General features: G+C 39.1%; 3 protein-coding genes across 8 annotated transcripts; 2 read left to right on the forward strand and 1 right to left on the reverse strand.

Annotated features, from left to right (window-relative positions):
• Positions 1 to 515: 515 nt before the first annotated feature.
• On the reverse strand, positions 516 to 8730 carry RAD1 (RAD1 checkpoint DNA exonuclease). Of its 6 annotated transcripts, none has more exons than XM_033179333.1 (6): positions 8241 to 8422; positions 7739 to 8007; positions 6509 to 6617; positions 4284 to 4542; positions 1958 to 2056; positions 516 to 1549 (listed from the first exon to the last, which is right to left on the reverse strand). In XM_033179333.1, the coding sequence occupies exons 1-6, from the start codon at positions 8407 to 8409 to the stop codon at positions 1543 to 1545; spliced, it is 912 nt and encodes a 303-aa protein (XP_033035224.1). In that variant the 5' UTR covers positions 8410 to 8422; the 3' UTR covers positions 516 to 1542. The 6 variants fall into 6 exon arrangements, with proteins under 6 accessions (XP_033035224.1, XP_033035226.1, XP_033035223.1 ...); XM_033179335.1 differs by lacking the exon at positions 8241 to 8422 and adding an exon at positions 8476 to 8562 and having other exon boundaries at positions 531 to 1646; positions 7739 to 8016; XM_033179332.1 differs by having other exon boundaries at positions 531 to 1646; positions 8241 to 8421.
• A 6-nt stretch (positions 8731 to 8736) lies between these two features.
• On the forward strand, positions 8737 to 20318 carry BRIX1 (biogenesis of ribosomes BRX1). Its single transcript, XM_033179338.1, has 10 exons — positions 8737 to 8957; positions 11413 to 11524; positions 12859 to 12902; positions 15224 to 15294; positions 17205 to 17254; positions 17361 to 17434; positions 17656 to 17706; positions 17783 to 17884; positions 19472 to 19600; positions 19859 to 20318. Exons 1-10 carry the CDS (start codon positions 8799 to 8801, stop codon positions 20141 to 20143), a joined length of 1077 nt encoding a protein of 358 aa, XP_033035229.1. The 5' UTR covers positions 8737 to 8798; the 3' UTR covers positions 20144 to 20318.
• Positions 15305 to 16951, forward strand: LOC117065008 (pachytene checkpoint protein 2 homolog). Its single transcript, XM_033179331.1, has one exon. The coding sequence runs from the start codon at positions 15461 to 15463 to the stop codon at positions 16757 to 16759; it is 1299 nt and encodes a 432-aa protein (XP_033035222.1). The 5' UTR covers positions 15305 to 15460; the 3' UTR covers positions 16760 to 16951.
• Positions 20319 to 23831: the final 3513 nt, after the last annotated feature.

Genomic DNA, 23831 nt, shown 5'->3' on the forward strand with positions numbered 1-23831 from the left:
TCACAATGACTAGCATCAGTGGGGTAAGGGCCAGAAGGGCCCTGCTAATTTTTGTATTTTTTGTAGAGACAGGGTTTCACTATGTTGCCTAGGCTAATCTTTGAACTCCTGAGCTCAAGCAATCCACCCGCCTTGGCCTCCCAAAAGGCTGGGATTGTAGGTGTGAGCCACCACGCCTGGCCTAATGTATTTTTTAAAAGTTGAATCTAAAAAGAATTTAAAACAAATATAAATCAGCTCAGTAAGGATGGATATTTTTGCACATTTAAAACTATTATTTTAGGCCTGGCGTGGTGGCTCACACCTGTAATCCCAGCACTTCTGGGGTAAGGGCCAGAAAGGATAAATGAATCCTGCAATGGGATGACAGTTTTTTCTCCTAAAGAACCGTCTCACTCAAAAGTCCAATAGTGCCTGTGCACGAATGGACACTGAGCTGTTGTTACCTGGTATGGTAACAAAGACAGAAGCTTCACTGTACTCATGTAATTTTTTCTATTAGAGAGTAAGTCAAGTAATTTTAGTATTTTATTTTATTAAATATATTTATATGCCACAAAAATTATTTTAGTGACAACTACCAGGAAAATACAAAATCACTTAATAACTGGTTTTCTACACCTTGATTTGTCAAGAAACTCATAGGCAAATGGAAAGTAATAAGTACTGACTGCCATTACTTAACTACAGTGAACAGTTTTGAGAAGAAGAAAACCTGTAACACTGAAAATTGCTTTATATTCCATTCACAGATCTCTTTAAAAGGTCTACTTTAAAAATAAATCACATAAAGAATTGTTCAGACTTGTTTGGTGATGCCTCAACTTCAGAACATTTACAAGGAAATCACATGTAAAAGCAATTATCTCAATACAATTAAATCCTATTAAAGAAAAAGAGTTTCCTTTAAACCAGTGGTTCCCAAAATTTAGCATGCATCAGAATCTCCTGAGGGAAGCTTGTTAAAATACAGAATGCTGGCCTCCTCCCCAGAGTTTGCTACAAGTTTGGAGGCTGTTCTGATGTTGGTGTGGGCACAACACTTTGAGAACCACTACTTTATGATCTAGTCTCTAGAATTCAAACTAATAAGCAATGCTCATATGCCTTTGCTTTTTCTAACAGTAAATAAATGAAAGAACATTTCAGGTAGCTGCATCAAACTTTAAGCCTTTAGACTCTTGAAATGTTACCTTGGCTCACATAACTGTGAGTTCAAAAGACAGAACTAAAGGACAGTCCTGAATAATCTACGACTACATGAAAACATTTATTTACATGCTCTCTACAAAATGTATTTAGAAAACACAGTAACTATTAGGTACACGACCTTGCTCCTATCTTCCCCATCGTGCTTCCTCTCTATAGAAAATCCAGTATGAAATTATAAAGAGTACTGTACTCAGAATAAGAACTTCATCTGTCATAAATATACACATAAATACCAGTGAATTGTCATACTCAAGACTCAAGATTCAGGAACTTCTTCATCAGGGCAGCAGTAATATTCCACAAAACATATTTGTCCGTCTTCATTTCTAATCATATACTGTAATGAAAGGAAGCCTCTGTTATCTGTCCGAATAGATACCTTACAAGATAGGACTAATGCCTTTGTAGAGGGTTTCAGTAAAGAAATCTTGTATCTGTAGAAGACAAAATAAAAAGCTGTTATATCAACACAGTGAACACTGCTCAGAACTCTCAAGGACAAAAAGTAGCAAAACTAAGAATAAAATCAGGTACTTATCCAATTTGCTAATATTTTCTCTTGATGTTTTCAAAATTCATCCACTGGTAGAACCCTACATCCCCTAGTAAGTCCAGCACTGTACTGTTTATTTTTATAAAATGCTGTGCATTTTAATTAACAGATTGAAAGCGTTTTTATTTAACAGAAATCTGGTATTTAACTTCCTCTTTATCACCAATGGGAAACTCTATATTAAGAACTGACCTGTTGACTTGGGTCTGATTACAATGAAATGCTTCCATCAAATCAGAATCTTTGGGATAGTCAAGGTGGGAACTTCCTGCATTTCCAAAAGTAGATAACCTATAGAAAATGATTACCTCATTTATTCAATGGTCCAAAAATAAACCACATTAGGATCCAAATAAAGAAAACACTTCCTTAAGAAATTCATACTAGTGGAGGAAACAGACATGTACACAAATGCTTACAACACACGATAACAAGTACCATAATAAAGCTCCCACTAGAGTTCCGGGAGTTCAGGGCAACTAATCAACGGCTTTGAAGAAAATCAATTGTAAAAGGAAAAGGGTAGGGGACACTTTAATTTCATTACCCAAATCCTACTCTGAAAATGACTTTTCCTCACCCTTAAGTCAGAAATATACAACAGGAGAGAGAATTGAGGACTGATGGAAGACCTTGATCTAAGTCAACTGCAACCCTTAGGTCTGTTCCCAATCCTACACCGAGGAATTACAGCTTTTCTGTATCTTAGACTGCTCTTAAGGCTATTTCATGGTTTTCCTCACTTGGTAATACCAGAAATTATTTGTAGACAATTTGTAAGTGTTAATATGCTGATTTAATCTGCAAGAACTTCTGAAGCATTTGCTGCAGGGTTAGCACATTGCTAACTATTATATGAGCATGGTGATAAGATCCAGGTTGGTTTTCCCTAAGCTCCATTTCTGCCCCGCATCTTCCAGGTGTTGGTTTTCCTGGGGTCCATCTTTTCTTTCTTCTAATATCATCTCTCTCTCTGACCCGTCTCATCCATGCCCAGCCATGATGATGGTTTCCAAATCTAAATTTCCAGTCTAAATGCATCCCCTGAGCACCATAACTATGCATCCAGCTACTCCTTAGTGTCACAGGTACTTAAAATTTAACACATCCAGGAAAAAATTTCCACTCCTACCTCCCTACCACCAAATTGTTTCCCATCCTGGAGATGAAAGATACCATGGTCCATCTAGTTATCCAGGCTGAGAGAGATCACTGAGGAGATCCTCTGAAATACTGTTTAGGTACCTGAAATTTTTTACTTCATTCCACTGCTAAAGTAGGGTTTCCAATTTCCATTTTGGTTAACACTTTTGTCGGACCCTGAGCCAAATTCTTAACTCCCCAAAGTCATGAGAAGGACCTGTAATTCTTTTTCTTTTTTTGAGACGGAGTCTCAGTCTGTCACCCAGGCTGGAGTGCAGTGGTGAAATCTCAGCTCACTGCAACATCCGCCTCCTGGGTTCAAGTGACTCTCCCATCTCAGCCTCCCGAGTAGCTGGGATTATAGGCACACGCCACCACGCCCAACTAATTTTTCTACTTTTAGTAGAGACAGGGTTTCACCATGCTGGCCAGGCTGGTCTTGAACTCCTGACCTCAAATGATCCACCCAGTTCAGCCTCCCAAAGTGCTGGGATTACAGGTGTGAGCCACTGCACTTTTACAGCCGGGCCTGTAATTCTTCTAAAGTAGTTACAAAAAGAATACCTTATTCCTTTTATTCCATATGTATTTAGTGTCTTTATTTAACATTCTGAAATATTTCAAAAAGAGAGTATTTAGATCCTGAAATATTCTGAAAAGAGAATATTTAGATCCTCTAAATTGCTAGAATCTCTAAACGGAGTCTAACCCTGAAAAGACATTTGTGTTAAAGTATCAGGAGCAGCTTTTTTGACATGGTATTCCTGCTGAAAACTGCCCTCTCTTGGGAAGCCAGCTTTGAGCAATCATCTTTAAATCCTTATATAAGCGTTTCCCAGGTATCTCTGTGTGCTATATTGGTACTTAAATGGTTTGCTGTTTCATGTATGTTGGCTTCACCTTGGTTTTAAGCTGTTCTTCCCATAATGCTTAATAAGATGAATAAGCACATGGTAGGTGATCAACAGATACTTGGTGACTGAATAAACCATGTGTAGAAAACATCTTCTTCTGCAACCTGAACTAACTTGAAAAAGATACCATAATACAAACACCCTTTCAAACACTTAAACCCAGTTTTCCTCATGATGTAACCTGATCTATGACAGTAAGTAGTAGTACAATGAAAATACTACTCATTTATAAATTAGGGGACTGGGCTTCTCATCTAGATGCCACCACCACCTAAATATGAAATAGTGAGTGAATCTTCCTGGGTCTTAAGTTTCTTGAACCATAAAATTATGAGGTAACAGTACAAGCTGTCTAAAGTTGTGAAAACTGGATAATAAAAATTTTGCACCCTAAGCAAATGTCTAAGTGGGAAGATGGGAGTACACACCACGTTAACTACAACTGCACTGCTCTCAAGTACCTGAAATAAGGCTTGTCAGGAGACATGGTAATCTGTAGGACTTCACTCGTCATATCCAATTCAGAAAATGCTTCACGGAGCCCCTCTGACTGCAGAATAATTTTATTAATAACATTGGTGCTGCAGAAATCAAAATCCAAGGTCTCCTCAGGTTCTTGCGTATTGATTTTGCAGACTGTTACCACTCCTCCTTCTTCCAGAAACAGCATCAAAGGGTAACCATAACCTTGGTAACACATCCGAAGTGCAGTTAAAGTCCCTGCAATGGAAAGAAGTCATACTTGGCATTAGCTTTACAGCACTGGGTTCAGCTTCTCCTCGAAATGATACATAAAATTTCTCAAGAATAATTTATTCCGTCCAATTTCTCTCATACATGTATTTCCTCATAAAAAGGGATTACATCTTCCCTGATGACAGTTGTGTGTAGATAATTCCAAAAATACAAAAAAATTGGGAACCAGAATAAAATGTAACAAAATTCTTTGGAATCATTGTCAAGTTGTCATAAACACCTCAGAAGTAGCTTGTTGATTTTACATCCACACAACTTCAGGATAGAGAATCTATATGGATCAACACAGCAAGTAACTAAATTGCTGCAGAACAGGGTATACTATTCCTTGAAGGTTCAATGTGTGTAACAGTGGATTGCTATCATCTGTACTGTAACATCAGTGTACTCACTATGAAAAGGATCCTTGGCCGGGCGCGGTGGCTCAAGCCTGTAATCCCAGCACTTTGGGAGGCCGAGATGGGCGGATCACGAGGTCAGGAGATCGAGACCATTCTGGCAAACACGGTGAAACCCCGTCTCTACTAAAAAATACAAAAAAAACTAGCCGGGCAAGGTGGCGGGTGCCTGTAGTCCCAGCTACTCGGGAGGCTGAGGCAGGAGAATGGCGAGAACCCGGGAGGCGGAGCTTGCAGTGAGCTGAGATCCGGCCACTGCACTCCAGCCCGGGCGACAGAGCGAGACTCCGTCTCAAAAAAAAAAAAAGAAAAGGATCCTTCCAACTTTTCCAACTGGGAAATATTTATATTTCCTCAAATTTTAAAATCAAATTGAGAGAAAAAGAAGGTTGCTAATGGTGGTGTAAATTTTAACACTGCAAACCACTAGAGGCAAGGAGGAATATGACAGGATATTCAAACTCCTTCCCTTACTGGATTGAGAGCCACAGTGAGGAATGGAATATGACAGATGCTTTTGTGAAAAACCAGCTGGAGAACACTGTTATTAGAAAATGTATACTTAAACAGTGGAATTGTCTGTGGAAAGTTAAAATACATTTTTCTGGAGCACTATAATGAATTTTTCCTAGCTAATCTCCAGGTTGCTTTCCTATGAAATAAAATTCTGGGGATTCCTTATAGTTTTATACCTACAGCAATTAAATTTCACCATTCTTAAAAATAATTCCCTTAACAAATAAAAAAATACGCATTTTAAAGAAAATCATTTGGCAGCTAGGCACGGTGGCTCATGCCTGTAATCCCAGCACTTCAGGAGTCTGAGGCGGGCAGATCACCTGAGGTCTGGAGTTTGAGACCAGCCTGGCTAACATGGTGAAACCTCGTCTCTATTAAAAATACAAAAAAGTAGCCGGGCATGGTGGCACGTGCCTGTAATCCCAGCTACTTGGGAGGCTGAGGCAGGAGAAGTGCTTGAACCTGGGAGGCAGAGGTTGCAGTGAGCCAAGATTGTACCATTGTACTCCAGCTTGGGCAACAAGAGAGAAACTCGGTCTCAAAAACACCAAAAAATCATTTATCAAAATAGACATAACTTATAAAATATGGCTTAAAAGAAACAAATTTTGAACATAGTAAACTAGGAGTCAGGAGAACTGGCTTTCATTTTTCTCTGCCACTAACTAGCTGAGTAATTCTGGACAAGTTAGGGAAAAGAAGCAATTAAAACATTTCACAATGTTAAAGATATTAAAGACATGTCCAAAGCATTCTTTTGGCCAGTTCAAATTTAAAATCGCTCAAAGCCTTGTAAATTAAAAAAAGATGAATGCAAATACTTTTACAAATATGAAAGAACTATAAACACACTTGCAATTAACATTGTGAAATGTTAGAACCCATGACTGTGGCCACCGAAAAATGAATTGGCATTAGCTTTCTGAACAAATGTTTATATTCCAAATAACTTCCTGTATTTTTCTGACCACTGTGTACAACACTTTTATGTCTTTACACTGATAATAGTTTACCTGGCATAGGACTTGATCCAAAAATAGATAAACAGTCTAAAAGGACAGTTAAATTAATTCGAAAAGTAACAGACTCTTCCTGAACTTTAAAATCCTGAAATATTCCAGCCTATGGAAAAAGTAAAAATGAAAATTGTTATATAAAAGAATGAAAACTAATACATAAGGTCCTAGATTTCACTTTATATGTTTAAAAAATACAATACTGTGCTAATCCCATGAGAATAATTTCTGATTAACAATCAAAACATCTTAGAGACATCCTTTGAAGCATCTTTATATCCATTCCTGGATCTAAAACTATCCCTCTGTGACTCTCCCTTGTCTCGTTTTTGTGCCTATCACTACTGCTAAGGTCACTTGGAAACGAGACGAATGACTTGATCATGCATGAGCAATATTAGTTACAACTTTTATTAATATTTTTTATTGATACGGGGGTCTCACTATTGTTACTCAGGCTGGTCTTTAATGCCTGAGTTCAAGTGATCTTCGTGCCTCAGCCTCAGTCTCCTGAGCAGCTGGCAATACAGGTGTGAGCCACTATACCATGTCCCCGCATGAGGATGAGAACCATGTCTTATTGACCTCTCTATCCCTGAGGTCATGCTGTGCACTTACGTGTTAAAAAAAATGCTTAGTTGAATTTGCAATCCTATCTGAACCATACAAATATTACTTTGGAAGAACAAAAATTCTATTACAACCAGTAAAGGAAAAAAATACTCTTTAGTAACAGCAAGGTGGTAGTATCGCTGTGGTAAAAAGAGCAGATATTCTGGAAACAAATGTTCAGGGTTCTTATCCCAATTCAGCCACTTACCAGCTGTGGGACTGTTAGCACATCACTTAAAATTGTGCCTCGTTTCCACATATATAAAACGGGAATAACAACAGAACCTACCTTACAGGACTATTGTTAAAATTAAATAAGTTAAACACTCAGAAGACTGTAGCCTAGCCGATAGTCTAGTTTAATAAACTTCAGTCATTACTAACCATTATCTCTGTAAAACAAGATGAGAAAAGAATTTGTTACCGGGAGAGAAAAAATTCAAGTAATGACATTTTGTTCTCTTAGGACTATTAAGTTATCTATTAAGTTATTTATTATGACTATTGATTATTAAATTATGAGTATTATTTATTATGTCTACTAAAACCTTCGGATTTCATTAAATTGCATTTAGAGTATCTATGGCACAGGCTTAAAGGCGCCTACTTCCATACCTGAATAAAAGCATTTGCTTGCACACACTTTGCATTTTCCACTGTTACTTTGATACCATTTTTAGTTGCGAAACACGTGGCATGCTCTCGGAAATGAATAGCTTTTAAAATAGTGGAGAGATTCCTAACGTTGTCAAGGCTGGCCACAAGGCTGTACTGATCATCCTCATCTTGGATGTGCTGGGTCAGAAGGGGCATCGTCCACTGCGCATTCGGCCCGGAAGGAAATGCTCCTGGGGCTAACACCTGCTCGGCGGATCGCGAAACACCTGAAGGGATTGGACAATAAAACTCCCATCAGTGCAGGCGAGGTCTGGCGAGCTCCACCTGCTCTGAGAGGCGGACGGGGGCTGGGCGACTGAACTCAGCTGACCAGGCCGAACCCCACCTGTGTCACTTAACTGTCTTTGTAATTTTGGGAGAAAATTAAGTTACGATTTCCTCGTCTCCGTACGAGGAGAATAACGTGAAAAGATGTGAAGAATGAAGACACGCAACTGACACGGTATCTCCGCTTGGGGCCAGCTTCTCTCGGCCAAACAGGAACTACGAATACGCACGGAGTCGCTTTTGTGCCGCCCGCGCCACCAGCCTGGCTTCCAACAGAACAGGCGATGGGGGGCGGGCCCAGAGTGTCCAGAAGATCCCCCAAGAGTCCCAGACAAGCCCATTCACCAGCCAGCCCGCGGGACAGCATCGCTTATTAGTCTCACGGTCCCCGAATGCGGACAGCCTACCTTTGCGGTGGGGTCTGGACGCCCGAGAGACCTTCCCAGGAAAGTCCCTGAGGAGGAGCTAGACAGCTCCGAGAAATCGCGTAGGAAGTGGAGTGGGTCCCGCCACTCTTCAGACCTGCCCTCCACCTCGGCCACCGTCACCACAGAGCTGAAGGAGGCCTAGAGAGCCGCGCGTGCAGCGCCACCGAGACCGGAAGAAGACACCGCAGACCTGGAGGACAACCGCGTAGCTGAGCGCTTAGAGCCACCGAACCATAGAGATCGGAAAGAGGAGCGAGCGGCAACGCCGGAAAACAGGCCAAGAGCGCAGGCGGTAAGGCAAGATGGCGGCAACCAAGAGGAAACGGCGTGGAGGCTTGGCAGTTCAGGCGAAGAAGCCAAAAAGAAACGAAAAAGATGCCGCGCCGCCGGCTAAGCGGCACACCACAGCAGAGGAGGTGGAGGAAGAAGAGAGGGACCGGATCCCAGGCCCCGTTTGCAAGGTAGAAGGGTATGCCCCCGAGCTACACCGGAGGCAGCGGCTCTGTGCGCCTCTTCTTGGGTTACTTACTTGACTACAGCTCTGCTAATTTCAGAGTAGCCCGGGTGTTAACGGTAGGTCGGTTTTAGCAATTCTCCCGGCCAGACTGGGCACCGAGTTTTCAGCTAATCCTTGTGCACGTGTCCGCCCTCCTGGAGGCGGCGGGTTTTAAAATCTTTACCCGGCCCACGGGGAAGCGACTTACAGGGTGCTCAGATCTATTGTTTTGTCTTCGTACTTGTTGTTTTTTGTTTGTTTTTTTTTTTTTTAATATTTTTGAAAAGTAGGCCTTTTCCTTGGCTATTTCTCGCTATTGAGTATTTCTTCCAGTGATTAGTATGCCCATATGCTGCCATAGTCAGCCACTCTCAGTCAGGGATCCTACAGTTTGTTAGGTGAGCCTTTAAAAAGTTGTTGCCCTTGGGACTGTGACTCTGACTTGTTAACCAGTTTTTAACTCAAGGGATAATGAAAAATAGGCTAGGTACTATGAGCTTTACCTGTATTCAACAGACATTGAATGTGCCATGCATTTTACCAAGTTAGGCATCCTTTGGGTTTGAGATTGCAAAGGTGACTAGCATGTGACCCCTTCCTCCTGAAATGTTGGAGTTTAGGAGGAAACTTAAGAATTCAAATAAGTTGATGGTTTTTATTCAAAAGAAGGGCACATAAGTTGTTGGAATTAGCTAGCTTTCATTCAACTGAGAACTCGTCCTAAGCTAGACAGAATACTGTGAAGGCAAGGATTATCTTTGACATTAATTTCTGCGTCCTCCGCACTTAGCAGACTACTCTAGCACGGAGTAGATGTTAAGTCAATGACCCTGTGTGGTGTGATGGCAAGCTCTAGGAAAGGAGTGTGAGCTCTGAGGAATAAAAGATAAGTGTAAATTGTAGCCCCGCTCTTTTCTGCGCTCTTTTCTGACCTGCAGATTGGGGCGGGGGAGGGGGGAGAGAATATTTACTTTTTATGAAAAATAACCTGGACTTGTACACTTCTAATAAATGTTAGTGTTCTCACTCTTCCCTTAAGGAGCTAGATAGTATCCATAATCTGAGCCATACTTTGATATATTCTATGGAAATGCAAAAGATAGAGATTACTTTTACCCTAGTATAATAAGATAAAGAATCACGAAGGATTTAGTCTTTAAGCTGCATATCAGAAGAAGTGTAGAATTTTGACATTCAGAAATGAGAGGGAACACTCTAAGGGAGGAAAAAAAACTGATAAAAGACTTTGAGGTAGGGAAATGCTGAAAAATGTAAAAAACAGAGCCAGATTGGATTGCATTAGGCTTCATTTGGGGCAATAATGATGTAAAAATGAAAATATATTTTACAATTCAGTGTCGAAACTATGTCATTTGAACTTTGTTTAGAAAACTCTGGGAAGTAAGGATGTGACTGAAGTATTACTTTAAAAATGGCTGGGCGCAGTGGCTCAGGCCTGTTAATGCCAGCACTTTGGGAGGCCGAGGAGGGTGGATCACTAGGTCAGGAGTTCAAGACCAGCCTGGCCAAGATGGTGAAACCCCGTCTCTAGTAAAACTACAAAAAAAAATTAGTCAGGTGCAGTGGCGGGCACCCATAATCCCAGCTACTCAGGAGGCTGAGGCAGGAGAATCGCTTGAACCCGGGAGGTGGAGATTGCGCCACTGCCCTCCAGCCTGGGTGACAGAGTGAGACTCCATCTCAAAAAAAAAGAGTAAACTTGAAAAAGCTAGTCAACCATATCCATTGGAGGTGTTCTTCATGTCTGAGAAGGTTAGCCATTTAGGAGTTTTGCAGTTAATATAAGACTCTAATTTAAAGTGCAATGTGAATAAGAAAGGATTAAGAATTGTGGGAAATTATTATGAGACCTCTGTCATGGAGAGCACAGAAATAAAAGAGGGCTAAGAAAGAACTTTCAGCGTTGGGAGGAGGAATTGGAGAGATTGAAGATGAAAAACAAGAAACCAAGGAGGGCATTTCTGGGTGGCAGATGTGGTCAGTGAATGTTGGTGAGAGATGAAATTAAAGGAGTCAGGATGATTTGACTTGCTACCTGGAAGCTCTTAAAAAACAAACAGGGCCAGGTGCAGTGGTTCTCACCTATAATCCCAGCACTTTGGGAGGCCAAGCCACTTGAGCCCAGGTGTTGGAGACCAGCCTGGGCAACATAGGGAGACTCCTGTCTCTACAAAAAAAAAAAAAATACTAACTGGGCATGGTGGCACATGCCTGTAGTACCCAGCTACTGCAGATGCTGAGGTGGGAGGATCACTTGAGCCCAGGAACTTGAAATTGCATTGAGCTGTGAGCATGCATCACTGCATTTCAGTCTTGACAACAGTGTGAGACCCTGTCACAAAACAAGGTCAGTTCGGTATGAGATTTTAAAATCTTTTTAACATTTTCTTTTTCTTTAGGGCAAGTGGAAAAATAAGGAACGGATTCTCATCTTTTCTTCCAGAGGAATAAATTTCAGGACAAGACATTTAATGCAGGACTTGAGAATGTTGATGCCTCATTCTAAAGCAGGTGCCTTTGTATCATATACTTTAGAAATTTCTGTCTATAAACTTAGCTATTTTTATGTTTTCACTTATTTTATATATTCTTCATTTGTTCAGTGTTTTCACTAAAAAAGCACAATACCTTTTATCTTTTCAAGTGCCACAATTTTTCTAGTTAACATTTTGTAAGAAATTCTTTAGACTTCATTAGGTAGTTTCTTTACTTTTTAAAACACATGTCCTAATATTATTGAAACATTTTTTGAAAGTCCAGGAATGCCTTCACTGTAATGTTCCTAAAGGTCCTGAGATAGGTGGGATGGTTTGTCCTAAGTGCTAAGGACTGCCATGTGTTGCTTTTTGGGCTTTTTTTTTTTTTTTTTAACTTTTTATTGAAAAATGTAGCTGGGATAGAATTTGAAGCACCTTTTAAGTTGGAGTCAGAGCCTATTTCTAAATGCCAAGTTATTTATTTATTTTTATGCAATGAGTTATTTTACAGGCAAGAACAGTATGGCCAGGCATAGTAGCTCATGCCTGTAATCCCAGCACTTTGGGAGGCCGAGGTGGGTGGAACACTTGAGTCCAGGAGTTCCAGACCATCCTGGGCAACATGGTGAAACCCCGTCTTTACAAGATAAAAAAATGAAAAAAGTAAAGTAAATTAGCCAGGTGTGGAGCCACTTGCCTGCAGTCCCAGCTACACAGGAGTCTCAAGCAGGAGGATGGCTTGAGCCCAGGAGGTCAAGGCTGCCATGAACCATGATTGTGCCACTACACTTCAGCCTGGGCAAGGAGCAAGACCCTGTCTCAAAAAAAAAAAAAAAAAAGTTTAGAACAGTGGAGTGGCAGCGCCATCATATTTGTGCTTATGTTGAGAGGTGCTTTGGGGTTTTTTTTGGTTTTGTGTTTTTATTTTAAAATTTTTAATTTTTTTTTAGATTCAAGGAGTATATGTGCAGATTTGTTACACAGGCATAAAATCAGTTTTCTTTGACATTTATGATTAACAAGTGAAAGATATTTTCATTGAAACTAGTTTCCTTTAACATAGTCTTTGGTTTATGAGAATTTTCCCATTTTTGAAAAGGATTCCTAAAATACCTAAATACTGAGAAACACTGCCTACGCTATAATTTCTAATTCTTACAGACTACATTTTATTTTCTTTACATTTACAAAGAGTCAAGATTTTTTAAGCGATTGTTTTCAGGTCTTGTTTTGAAAATTAATAATAAAATCTCCTTTAAACTGAAGAGTGTAAAAACACTTATTTTTTAGATAGCATGTGTGGTTTGATTGAAATAACTTTGAAATCACCTTTAATTTACTTGCTTTGTCTTTTTTTTCTTTTTCTAGATACTAAAATGGATCGTAAGGATAAGCTATTTGTGATTAACGAGGTAATTTTAGAAAGTAATTGCAATAAAATATTTTAAAAACGTTAACAGTGGCTCATTTCAAAAATAAGTCATTCAGTGACTTTAAAAATTGTTTTGTGAAAACTATTCAGACACGATTTATTAACTCTTCAATAACTGCTCTTCCAGATTTTTCTCCTACAGTTTAGTGCTTCAGTCATTTCTGTTTATTTTGTCTGAACAAGCATATTGAAATCTCAGGAGAAGGATTATGTCCATTTTTTAACCCCGTAGTGTCTAGTATTATGCTAAATCCATAGTAGGTACTCAAAAAATTATCAGTCAGCATATATAAAGTAAAATAAGAAGTCCATTAAACATATCTATATATGTAGAAAACCCACATGGTAAAAAGTGTTTTGCCAGTATTAAAAGTGGTTTGTGTGGAACTGCTCTTAAGGTATTACAAACTAGGAATAGGTTACATTTTCAAAGTATACTACACTTATGTATATTTTTTTAACCTCTGGAAGCACAGAACATAAATTTACATTTTAAAGCAAAATTTTCAAAACTTAGAGGAATTAGGATCCTTTTTTTACTATTAGCCTTCTTTAGATCACAAATTTTTGAACCTCTGCTATAATACCACATCATTCTATGTGTTGCAGAAACTGTGTTTAACAGAGCAATGTCCCTGTCATTATGGAACTTACATTCTAATGGAGACAGGCCATAAACAAGGTTTATAATTTCAAGTAAAGATAGGAGAAATGAAGCAGGTTATAGGTTTTCAACAGCTGAGACTAGACCGGAAAAACCTGTTCAAAGGGATGATGTTTAACTTAATATTTGAGGAGAGATTTAATGAAGGAGAAATATGGTAAAAGACCATCTAGGTAGAGAAAATGGCAACTACAAAGGCCCAGAAGTGGCACAAACTTCCCATTTTTGTGTTTATTCTAAGACCAATAAGAAACAAAAGCATTGGATCTAAGTTTTTCTTTTTTTAAGTTGTCAGGGTTTATTTGTTTAATTGGTTTTGGAGACAAAGTCTCACTCTTACCCAGGCTGGAGTGAAGTGGCATGATCTCAACTCACTGCAGCCTCTGCTTCCTGGGTTTAAGCAATTCTCCTGCCTCAGCCTCCCAAGTAGCTGGGACTACAGGCACATGCCACTATGCCCAGCTAATTTTTTGTTTTTTTAGTAGAGATGGGGCTTTGCTGGGTTGCTCAGGCAATTCACCCACCTCGGTCTCCCAAGGTGCTGGGGTTACAAGCATGAACCTCATCCACCCATAAGTTGTTAGGTTTAAAGTCTTAAATAGTTTGGAGTTTATTAGTACTATATTAATTAGGGTTTATGAATACTACAGTAATACAAGACTTCACTCCTGTAATGTTTTTATATCTTCTCAAGTGTGACTTTTGTAAGCCTTGAAGACATTGAAGTTTAATTTGAAATAGGTTTTATATACTTAGGCTTTTTACCCAATCCCTTAATGACTTTATAGAACCAAATCACCAGAAATGATAGTATAAATGAAGAACAACTTAAGTTTTGTAATCTTAATATCAAAAAGCTAAAAAGTTAAAAACCAAAATAATCATTAAAAAGGATGTTTTTAGTTCTGTAAGGACTGGATTTTCATAAGAATGGCTAAGAAGATTGATTATGAAGGATCAACATAAGATTAGTTGTGGTATTCCTTATCTATTTTTAGTCTTTGTAGTTTGTACATGGGACTATGGGCAGAAGAGGTTCCTGGCCAGGTGTGGTGGATCACGCCTGTAATCCCAGCACTTTGGGAGGCCAAGGCAGGCAGATCAACCGAGGTCAGGAGTTCAAGACCAGCCTGACCAACATGGAGAAACCCCATGTCTACTAAAAATACAAAATTAGCAGGGTGTGATGGTGCATGCCTGTAATCCCAGCTACTCTGGAGGGTGAAGCAGGAGAATCATTTGAACCTGAGAGGTGGAGGTTGCGGTGAGCCAAGATTGTGCCATTGCACTCCAGCCTGGGCAACAAGAGCGAAACTCCATCTCAAAAAAAAAAAGAAAGAAAAAGAGGAGGGGGGAGGTTTCCAGTAATAAGAAATGAGACCATTTTAGATGCTAGGCCCAAAAATATGATAGATAATTTCATCCAAGATATGGGCAGAGCATCTAGTTTACCTTGTGTAGAATACCTAAAAGGAACTTAAAGGTTCCTTCTGTGAATAAATAAAGGTTTCGGTCTTTGTAGCGTATTAGCCTGGTTAGGTATTTTTGAGATAATCTAAATGATATTAATCACATATAATTTCTTTAGTTCTCACTTATATTATCTACTTCATTTTCCTATACTTTGCTTCCTTTAGGTTTGTGAAATGAAGAACTGTAATAAATGCATCTATTTTGAAGCTAAGAAAAAACAAGATCTCTATATGTGGTAAGAGAATGTATTAAGATATTGGTTAGGGGGTGGTGCGCCTGGCGCGGCAGATTCGAAGCTAGGGAGGGGCCCGCGGGCTGAGGCGGCGGCTGTGGCGGCGACGCTGGGCGTGAGGTGGCGGCGGCCACGCTCCAGTCGGGTCCTCACTGCTCTCGGGGGCGCCATGGACGAGGCCGTGGGCGACCTGAAGCAGGCGCTTCCCTGTGTGGCCCAGTCGCTGACGGTCCACGTGGAGGTGCATCAGCGCTGCGGCAGCACTGCAAAGAAAGAAGACATAAACCTGAGTGTTAGAAAACTACTCAACAGACATAATATTGTGTTTGGTGATTACACATGGACTGAGTTTGATGAACCTTTTTTGACCAGAAATGTGCAGTCTGTGTCTATTGTTGACACAGAATTAAAGGTTAAAGACTCACAGCCCATCGATTTGAGTGCATGCACTGTTGCACTTCACATCTTCCAGCTGAATGAAGATGGCCCCAGCAGTGAAAATCTGGAGGAGGAGACAGAAAACATAATTGCAGCAAATCACTGGGTTCTGCCTGCAGCTGAATTCCATGGGCTTTGGGACAGCTTGGTGTATGATGTGGAAGTCAAATCCCACCTTCTTGATTATGTGATGACAACTCTACTGTTTTCAGACAAGAACGTCAACAGCAACCTCATCACCTGGAACCGGGTGGTGCTGCTCCATGGTCCTCCTGGCACTGGAAAGACATCCCTGTGTAAAGCGTTAGCCCAGAAATTGACGATTAGACTTTCAAGCAGGTACCGGTATGGCCAATTAATTGAAATAAACAGCCACAGCCTCTTTTCTAAGTGGTTTTCGGAAAGTGGCAAGCTGGTAACCAAGATGTTTCAGAAGATTCAGGATTTGATTGATGATAAAGACGCTCTGGTGTTTGTGCTGATTGATGAGGTGGAGAGTCTCACAGCCGCCCGAAATGCCTGCAGGGCGGGCACTGAGCCATCAGATGCCATCCGCGTGATCAATGCCGTCTTGACCCAAATTGATCAGATTAAAAGGCATTCCAATGTCGTGATTCTGACCACTTCCAACATCACTGAGAAGATCGACGTGGCCTTCGTGGACAGGGCTGACATTAAGCAGTACATTGGGCCGCCCTCTGCGGCAGCCATCTTCAAAATCTACCTCTCTTGTTTGGAAGAACTGATGAAGTGTCAGATCATATACCCTCGCCAGCAGCTGCTGACCCTCCGAGAACTGGAGATGATCGGCTTCATTGAAAACAACGTGTCAAAATTGAGCCTTCTTTTGAATGAAATTTCAAGGAAGAGCAAAGGCCTCAGCGGCCGGGTCCTGAGAAAACTCCCCTTTCTGGCTCACGTGCTGTATGTCCAGGCCCCCACCGTCACCATAGAGGGGTTCCTCCAGGCCCTGTCTCTGGCAGTGGACAAGCAGTTTGAAGAACGAAAGAAGCTTGCGGCCTACGTCTGATCCTGGGCTTCCCCATCTGGTGCTTTTCCCATGGAGAACACAGCCAGTAAGTGAGGTGGCCCCACACGGCCGTCTCCCAGGGAATCCCTTCTGCAAACATTGCTTACACTGCAAGCTAGAAAGCCACCAAGGCCAGGCTTTGTTAAAAGAAGTGTGTTTTATTTATGTTGTTTTAAAATGCATACTGAGAGACAAAAAAAAAAAAAAGATATTGGTTAAACTCATTTATTTAAGTGGATTTGTTCTTTGTAACTTTTATGTTATAGACTCCTAGTCTTTCATGTTAAGAGGTTGAGAATGAATAAAACTTTTTTGATTTCACAAAACTTGATACCTTTAAAGAAAATTAAATATATGAATATAAGCATATTATTTATGGTGAATAGGTGGTAAGCATTGACTACATTTGCTAATCAGTTGAAAAAGCTTCCTCCATATCTTTCAGGCTTTCAAATTCACCTCATGGACCATCTGCTAAATTCCTTGTTCAAAATAGTAAGTTGACTCAATAAAATTTTTTAGATGAGGAAATTAAAAATAATCTTTTGAAATAGTTGTGCAAAAATTGTAACTATTTTTGTTTTTGTTGTAATTTTTCTAGTTCATACCCTTGCTGAACTAAAGATGACTGGAAACTGTTTGAAAGGTTCTCGGCCCCTTTTGTCTTTTGACCCTGTAAGTTTCTCATTCAGTGTACGAGGTCTAATTTTCTTATCTGGCATGGCTGTTTTTAGTAGATACAGTTGTGTAATTCAATGTAGTTTCACCCCCACTTTGATTTTATGGATTATCAATTCTTTCAGGCACATTTATAATGAGGTTATAGAAACAAATGAGCAAACAGTTTTAAACAAGGCAATCTACTGTTAAATAATATGCTTACTTTATTTTTATAGGCTTTTGATGAATTACCACATTATACTTTGTTAAAAGAACTCTTAATTCAGGTAAATATCTTCTAGCTATCCAAAATATACATGATATATCTTGGAATAAGGAACTAACATACACTTTTTAAACTAGATCTTTAGTACACCACGGTATCATCCCAAAAGCCAACCATTCGTGGACCATGTGTTTACTTTCACCATTTTGGATAATAGGATATGGTTTCGGAACTTTCAGGTAAGCTTTACTTGATTTTTTTAATTATACCTTCTTTTTAACTGAATTAAATTTATTTTTTGAGACAGAGTCTTGCTCTTGTTGCCCAGGCTGGAGTGCAGTGGCACAATCTCGGCTCACTGCAACCTCCACCTCCCGGGTTCAAGCTTCTCCTGCCTCAGCCTCCTGAGTAACTGGGATTACAGGCACCCGTAATCACACCTGGCTAGTTTTTGTATTTTTAGTAGAGATGGGGTTTCTCCATGTTGACCAGGCTGGTCTCAAACTCCTAACCTCAGGTGATCCTCCCACCTTGGCCTCCCAAAGTGCTGGGATTCCAGGCGTGAGCCACTGCGCCCGGCCTAATTTTTTTTTGTTAGAGATAGAGTGTCGCAGTGTTGCCTAGGTTGATCTTGAACCTCCTGGCCTCAAATGATCATCCCTCCTCAGCATCTTGAGTAGGTGGGATTACAGGTGTGAGCCACTGTACATGGTCAATTTTTAATTAAACTTTTAGATAAGGATATACAGGGTCTGCATACACAAAAAATGCAAACAATCCTTTTGTTTTAAATAGCTTCCTTTTCCCTAAAGAGATTGCTACAAGTAACTATGTACTGTCTTATATTTTAAGTGATCTCTACCTACTTCTATTCATGACTGTTAGTTGATACAGAGTATGGATTTCCTAATAAGCCATTATATATTTCACTTTATAGAAAGGGAATAGCTTAAAAATCCATGAGATACTTGGGTTCCTAATTTGTGGAAAGTGCTGTAAAGGATACAGTACAATATAAGTTTCTCTCTAAAAGCTTTGAAACTACCTCAAGGGTTAAGACCTAGCAAAATGTAATTGCTATAGAAGGCATTCAGTGGCAACTGTTAGATGATGAGTCATACAGTGACTCATTCAGGAGAAAAGAAGGGGTGATTCTAGAAATCTTGGCAGGATAAGTGCAGAAAGATGAAGAGGTGGAAGAGAACAAGAACAAAATTTTAGACAGCATATGACATAAACTGAGCTCTTTTCTGCATATTTTATATTGGATACCTGGCATGTGAGTTGAACACATCCTCTTAACCTCTGAGGGCAGACATGCCTAAACTAATAGATAACAGAAGTATTTTTTGTTCAGAAGTCACCTTTTAATTCCATAATCAGTAGCTATTAAATAAATTTGACCACATATCCTTTTAATCTATCTTGAATTAGATTTATAAACAATTTAGGGATTGATTTATGTTTCAAGAGTTCCCCCATAATATGCTTTAATACATTTTGTTAATAGTGGTTACTATTTTAAAATCCTATTTAACCACAGTTTTTCAAGAATATATGCATTGTGAGAAGCAAGATGTGAACCAAAATCTGATTACTCAATTTGAAAAGTACACACTGAAAAAAACATTTTTCCATGACAACTTCCTATAAGTACTAATAGATTTCAGAAAATACTGATGATTTGGCATTTACCAAGTTTCACCCCCACCTTGATTTTATGAATTATCAATTATTTCAGGCACATTTGTAATGAGGTTATAGCCAGTATACCTTTTTGGAATAATGTAACCAAACCAAAACGAAATGTTTCCTTTTTATTAAAGATCATAGAAGAAGATGCTGCTCTTGTAGAAATAGGACCTCGTTTTGTCTTAAATCTCATAAAGATTTTCCAGGGAAGTTTTGGAGGACCAACTTTATATGAAAATCCTCACTACCAGTCACCAAACATGGTAAGCTGTTGTATTGTTCAGTAGTCTTCAGTGTACCAGAACCCTTTGACCGAAATGATTCTGTGAAGTAATTGCTGTTTTATTACCTGTGAAACTGAATTTGGTTTTTGCTGCATAGAGATTTGGAAATTACTCCTTTTTTTCATGACACTGGCTGAAGGGATATAAGGTTCATAACTGAAAGTTTTTGCCTTATATAAAATGTTTATTTTTATTTCAAAAGCATCTAACCTTTTTTTAAATTTTTTTTTATTTTAGCATCGGCGTGTCATAAGATCCATCACAGCTGCAAAATACAGAGAGAAACAGCAAGTGAAAGATGTGCAAAAACTGAGAAAGAAAGAGCCGAAAACTCTTCTTCCACATGATCCCACTGCAGATGTTTTTGTAACGCCAGCTGAAGAGAAACCAATAGAAATACAGTGGGTAAAACCAGAGCCAAAAGTTGATTTGAAAGCAAGAAAAAAACGGATTTACAAAAGGCAAAGAAAAATGAAACAGAGGATGGACAGTGGGAAAAAAAATAAGTCAATGGAAACCTGATTTGTTTTTCAATTACTTTATATTTATTTTGTATTCAATGTGTAAATACTTTTATTATCTGATACTATCTTATGTCTAATTAGTTAGTGTAGCATTTAGAAGAAAGAAACATTAAGATCTTAAAATCAGTGATTATCTTTTTCTAAATAAAATATCACCAGAATTCATAAGTTAATTTCTGATTTCTTTTTAAAGTTTGTATTGCTAAAAATGTAGCACACTTAATGTAGCCTATTCTCTTGTGTTGGAATTTTTGGTTTAGCAAAGCTGAAATTCAGACATTTAGTAGGTCCTATTATTTGTAAAAGCATTCAGCACTTCGAGAGCATCGGTTGTGGATGGTAAAGTAGGAGTAGACTGGTAGAAAGGAAAGCATCTCACTGAAATTTACTTTACACTGAGTCACCAGCTAATGAAGCCACGGAAGAACTAACTCTGATCTGTCACTTCAGGAAAGAGGTCATTAAAATGTTTAGATTTTGAGAATCAAATGCATTAATGGCTGTGCTGAAAGCACTTTGTAAATTTTTTATTTTATTATATTTTATTTCTGAGGTGGAGTTTCGCTTTTGTTGCCCAGGATAGAGTGCAATGGCGCAATCTCGGCTCACCGCAACCTCCACCTCAGTGGTTCAAGCAGTTCTCCTGCCTCGGCCTCGCAAGTAGCTGGGATTACAGGCATGTGCCACCACGCCTGGCTAATTTCTTGTAATTTTTAGTAGAATTGGGGTTTCTCCATGTCGGTCAGGCTGGTCTTGAACTCCTGACCTCAGGTGATCTGCCTGCCTCAGCACCCAAAGTGCTGGGATTACAGGCATGAGCCACTGAGCCGGGCCATATTACATATTTATTTTAGAAACAGTGTGTGTAGATTACTTATTTAGAAAACTAATAGCAAAAGAAGAAAAAAATAGGACAGTTGTTAGAGGGGATACCAGAACATTTGAATTTTTTCCACATGAAAATCCAACATTTGAATTTTCCCCACATGAAAGAGAAACTGCTTATTGTGTAAGGGGGCACTGGGCTTCATATGGGTAAATTAGTAACAGCGAAAGAAAAGATTCTGAGTACCAGTGACCATGGAGGTAGGTGGCTGCTGACATGGACAGATAGAAATACAATAATTATAACACATACATCTAATGAAATTACACATGCTGTTTCATCACCTGCTTTTTTGACTGCACACTGATTGTTTTTCTATGTGTTTGTTCTACATGTTGACTTGCTAACTGCATAGTATTCTGTGTACCATAGCTATGTAGTCAGTATTTACAGTTTTTCCTCTTTTTTTTTTTTTTTGCTGGTATCGATGCTTGTAGTGAATACTCATCTATATATGTTACATATGTCTTTTTACACAACACTTTTGGTTTCCTAGAAGTGCAACTTAGGTTAAAGATTATGAACTCTAAACTTTTTGCTTGCTCCCTCCACCACCATAACCTTGCTAGAGGTTAGAGGGTTCATTTCCTTGTCCCCTTACCAGTTTCACTATGCATGAAAGAATCTGTCGATTTAATAGGTTAAAAAAAAACAAAAATACTTTTTTTTATTATTGGTTTATCCTTTTTGACTGGACTAATGGTTTTCTGTAGTAGGATTGTCTTTTACTGATTTTGTAAGCGCTTTTATATAGTAAGTTTATTGTAGATGTCTTTCCTAGTTCACTTACATTTTATGTCTTTATTATTTTAAGTCTTTAGGCAGAATGATCAATATTCATGGTTTTTTTCCTTAAATTTTTTGTTAAGAACGGCCTTACTGAGTGTTCAATTGGCTATTTATCTTGAAATAGTCTAAATTAGGAAACTTGAAATCTTGAAGTCATCTAAATTATGCAGGTAATTCAGGTCAGAGGTTCACTTGAAATACTTGTATGTGACTAGGGCCAAATCTGGTTAAATGGAAAAAAAAAACGAAGTGGCCATTATTTTATTTAGGCAGTTGAATAGTCTTGGATAAAAATAAGACAGCTGTATTCAGAATTTGTTTTTAAACATCCACATCTCAGGAACAAGTTAATTATAGGTTATAAACTACATCAACCAGTTGGAAGTTTGAGTAGAGGTACAAACTTGTGCTTTTGATGTGTGCATTGTGCAGTTTTGGTGTAATTTCTGATTTCACAATTTTCAGTTAACAGTTTCCATATAGAGGTATCCTTACATCTCCAATTACCTTTCACAATTATATAGATATCTTATTTGAGAATTCTTCTGGAATGGAACATCTCTAAAGTCTGTGGTCATTTAAAGGGTACCTGTTTAATAAAAGATGTTCCTTTATTAGCAGCAGGGTCTTGCTCTGTCACCCAGGGCTGTAGTGCGGTAGTGTGGTCATAGCTCACTGCAGGCTGTAACTCCTGGGCTCAAGTATTCCTACCTCAGCCTCCTAAGTAGCTAGGACTACAGGCCCACACCACCACGCCTGGCTAGTTCTTTTTTTTTTTTTTTTTTGGCAACCACCATGCCTGGCTAGTTTTTTTTTTTTTTTTTTGTAGAGGCAAGTTCTCGCTATGTTTCCCAGGCTGGTCTTGAACTCTTGGGCTGAAGGGATCCTCCCGCCTCAACTTCCCAAAGTGCTAGGATTACAGGCAGGAGCCACCATGCCTGGTCAAGATGTTCCTTTACATTGAAATTTATATCCAGCATAGTTACCTTTATACAATGTTAGAGGCAAAAATTCCTCTTTCTTCAGAAGGTAAAAGAAGTGAGTGATTCCTAGAGGCTGTATCCAAGACCAAATTAAGCTGGAGGGAGAAAATACTCCAAATTAAGTTGGAGGGAAACTTACCTTGTCTGTTTTTGCCCCCCCCCCCCGCCCCCCGCATCCCCACTACCCACCATCCCAATTCTGTTCTCAAGAGGGGGAAGGTTTCATATTCCCCCAAACTCAGACTTCTCAATCCTTATCCATTACCAATTTACCAACTAACTGAGACTGTGTAGAGTTTTCCTCTGGAAAAAAGGAAAGTGTATGAATTCTGAGTAATGAGTTGGTTGGTCAGTGGTGTGTGAAGTAACCTGATGAAGCTTAGCGTTGGTTTCTTTTATTTTACCGGGGGCAGCATATTGGGGAAGAGAAGGATAACCTTCCTAAACCACTTGGGTACCCCAACCCTGTGCAATAGATATTAGCAACATAGCTAACCATACGTGGTTGGTAAATACAACCCACACCTAACTGATGCATGTAGACTTTCCAATTCTAGTGAAATATATTGGCGTATTAATGCATTTTTAATAACAATTATGGTATTATTTTGATACCTTATCAAAGTGTTTGGAATAGTTGTGCAGATCTTCCATCTTGTAATACAATGTGATACAGCTAGTCAGATCAACCAAAACCTACTGGTTAAATACTATCCTTTAACTGCTTTCTTAACCTAAACCGATCTTGGAAAGGTAGGATTAGAGGCCAGAAAATTAGGATTAGAGTGATGGATAGATAGATCAGCACAATTTCATCCATGGTGGTGGTAAGGCTTTTCATTATTTTTAAGTGTGTCGATGCTTCCCTTTTAAATTGTTTCAGCTTAAATAATCTTACTGCCCTTTCTCATGCATATTGGTCAAGATGATCAATACCAGAGATCTTAAGTGGCAGCTGAAGGGAATTAAAAATTGAGATAAAAAACTTGGTATTCGGTCCAACCGAATTCTGCTATTGTATTAGCTGA

This window comes from Trachypithecus francoisi, unplaced genomic scaffold (assembly GCF_009764315.1).
Source record: "Trachypithecus francoisi isolate TF-2019V2 unplaced genomic scaffold, Tfra_2.0 Lachesis_group2, whole genome shotgun sequence".
Lineage (NCBI taxonomy): Eukaryota > Metazoa > Chordata > Mammalia > Primates > Cercopithecidae > Trachypithecus > Trachypithecus francoisi.

Bases quoted from the DNA above. Each gene is read 5' to 3' on its own strand.
- BRIX1 (XM_033179338.1), top strand. From the start codon at position 8,799: ATGGCGGCAACCAAGAGGAAACGGCGTGGAGGCTTGGCAGTTCAGGCG. The intron at 8,958-11,412 runs GTAGAAGGGTAT...CTTTTTCTTTAG, and splicing joins TCCCAGGCCCCGTTTGCAAG to GGCAAGTGGAAAAATAAGGA. The intron at 17,435-17,655 runs GTAAGTTTCTCA...TTATTTTTATAG, and splicing joins CCCTTTTGTCTTTTGACCCT to GCTTTTGATGAATTACCACA.
- LOC117065008 (XM_033179331.1), top strand. From the start codon at position 15,461: ATGGACGAGGCCGTGGGCGACCTGAAGCAGGCGCTTCCCTGTGTGGCC.
- RAD1 (XM_033179332.1), bottom strand. From the start codon at position 8,409: ATGGGCTTGTCTGGGACTCTTGGGGGATCTTCTGGACACTCTGGGCCC. The intron at 8,008-8,240 runs GTCAGTTGCGTG...CAATCCCTTCAG, and splicing joins GCCCCAAGCGGAGATACCGT to GTGTTTCGCGATCCGCCGAG. The intron at 6,618-7,738 runs GTATGGAAGTAG...CTTTTTCCATAG, and splicing joins AAGCAAATGCTTTTATTCAG to GCTGGAATATTTCAGGATTT.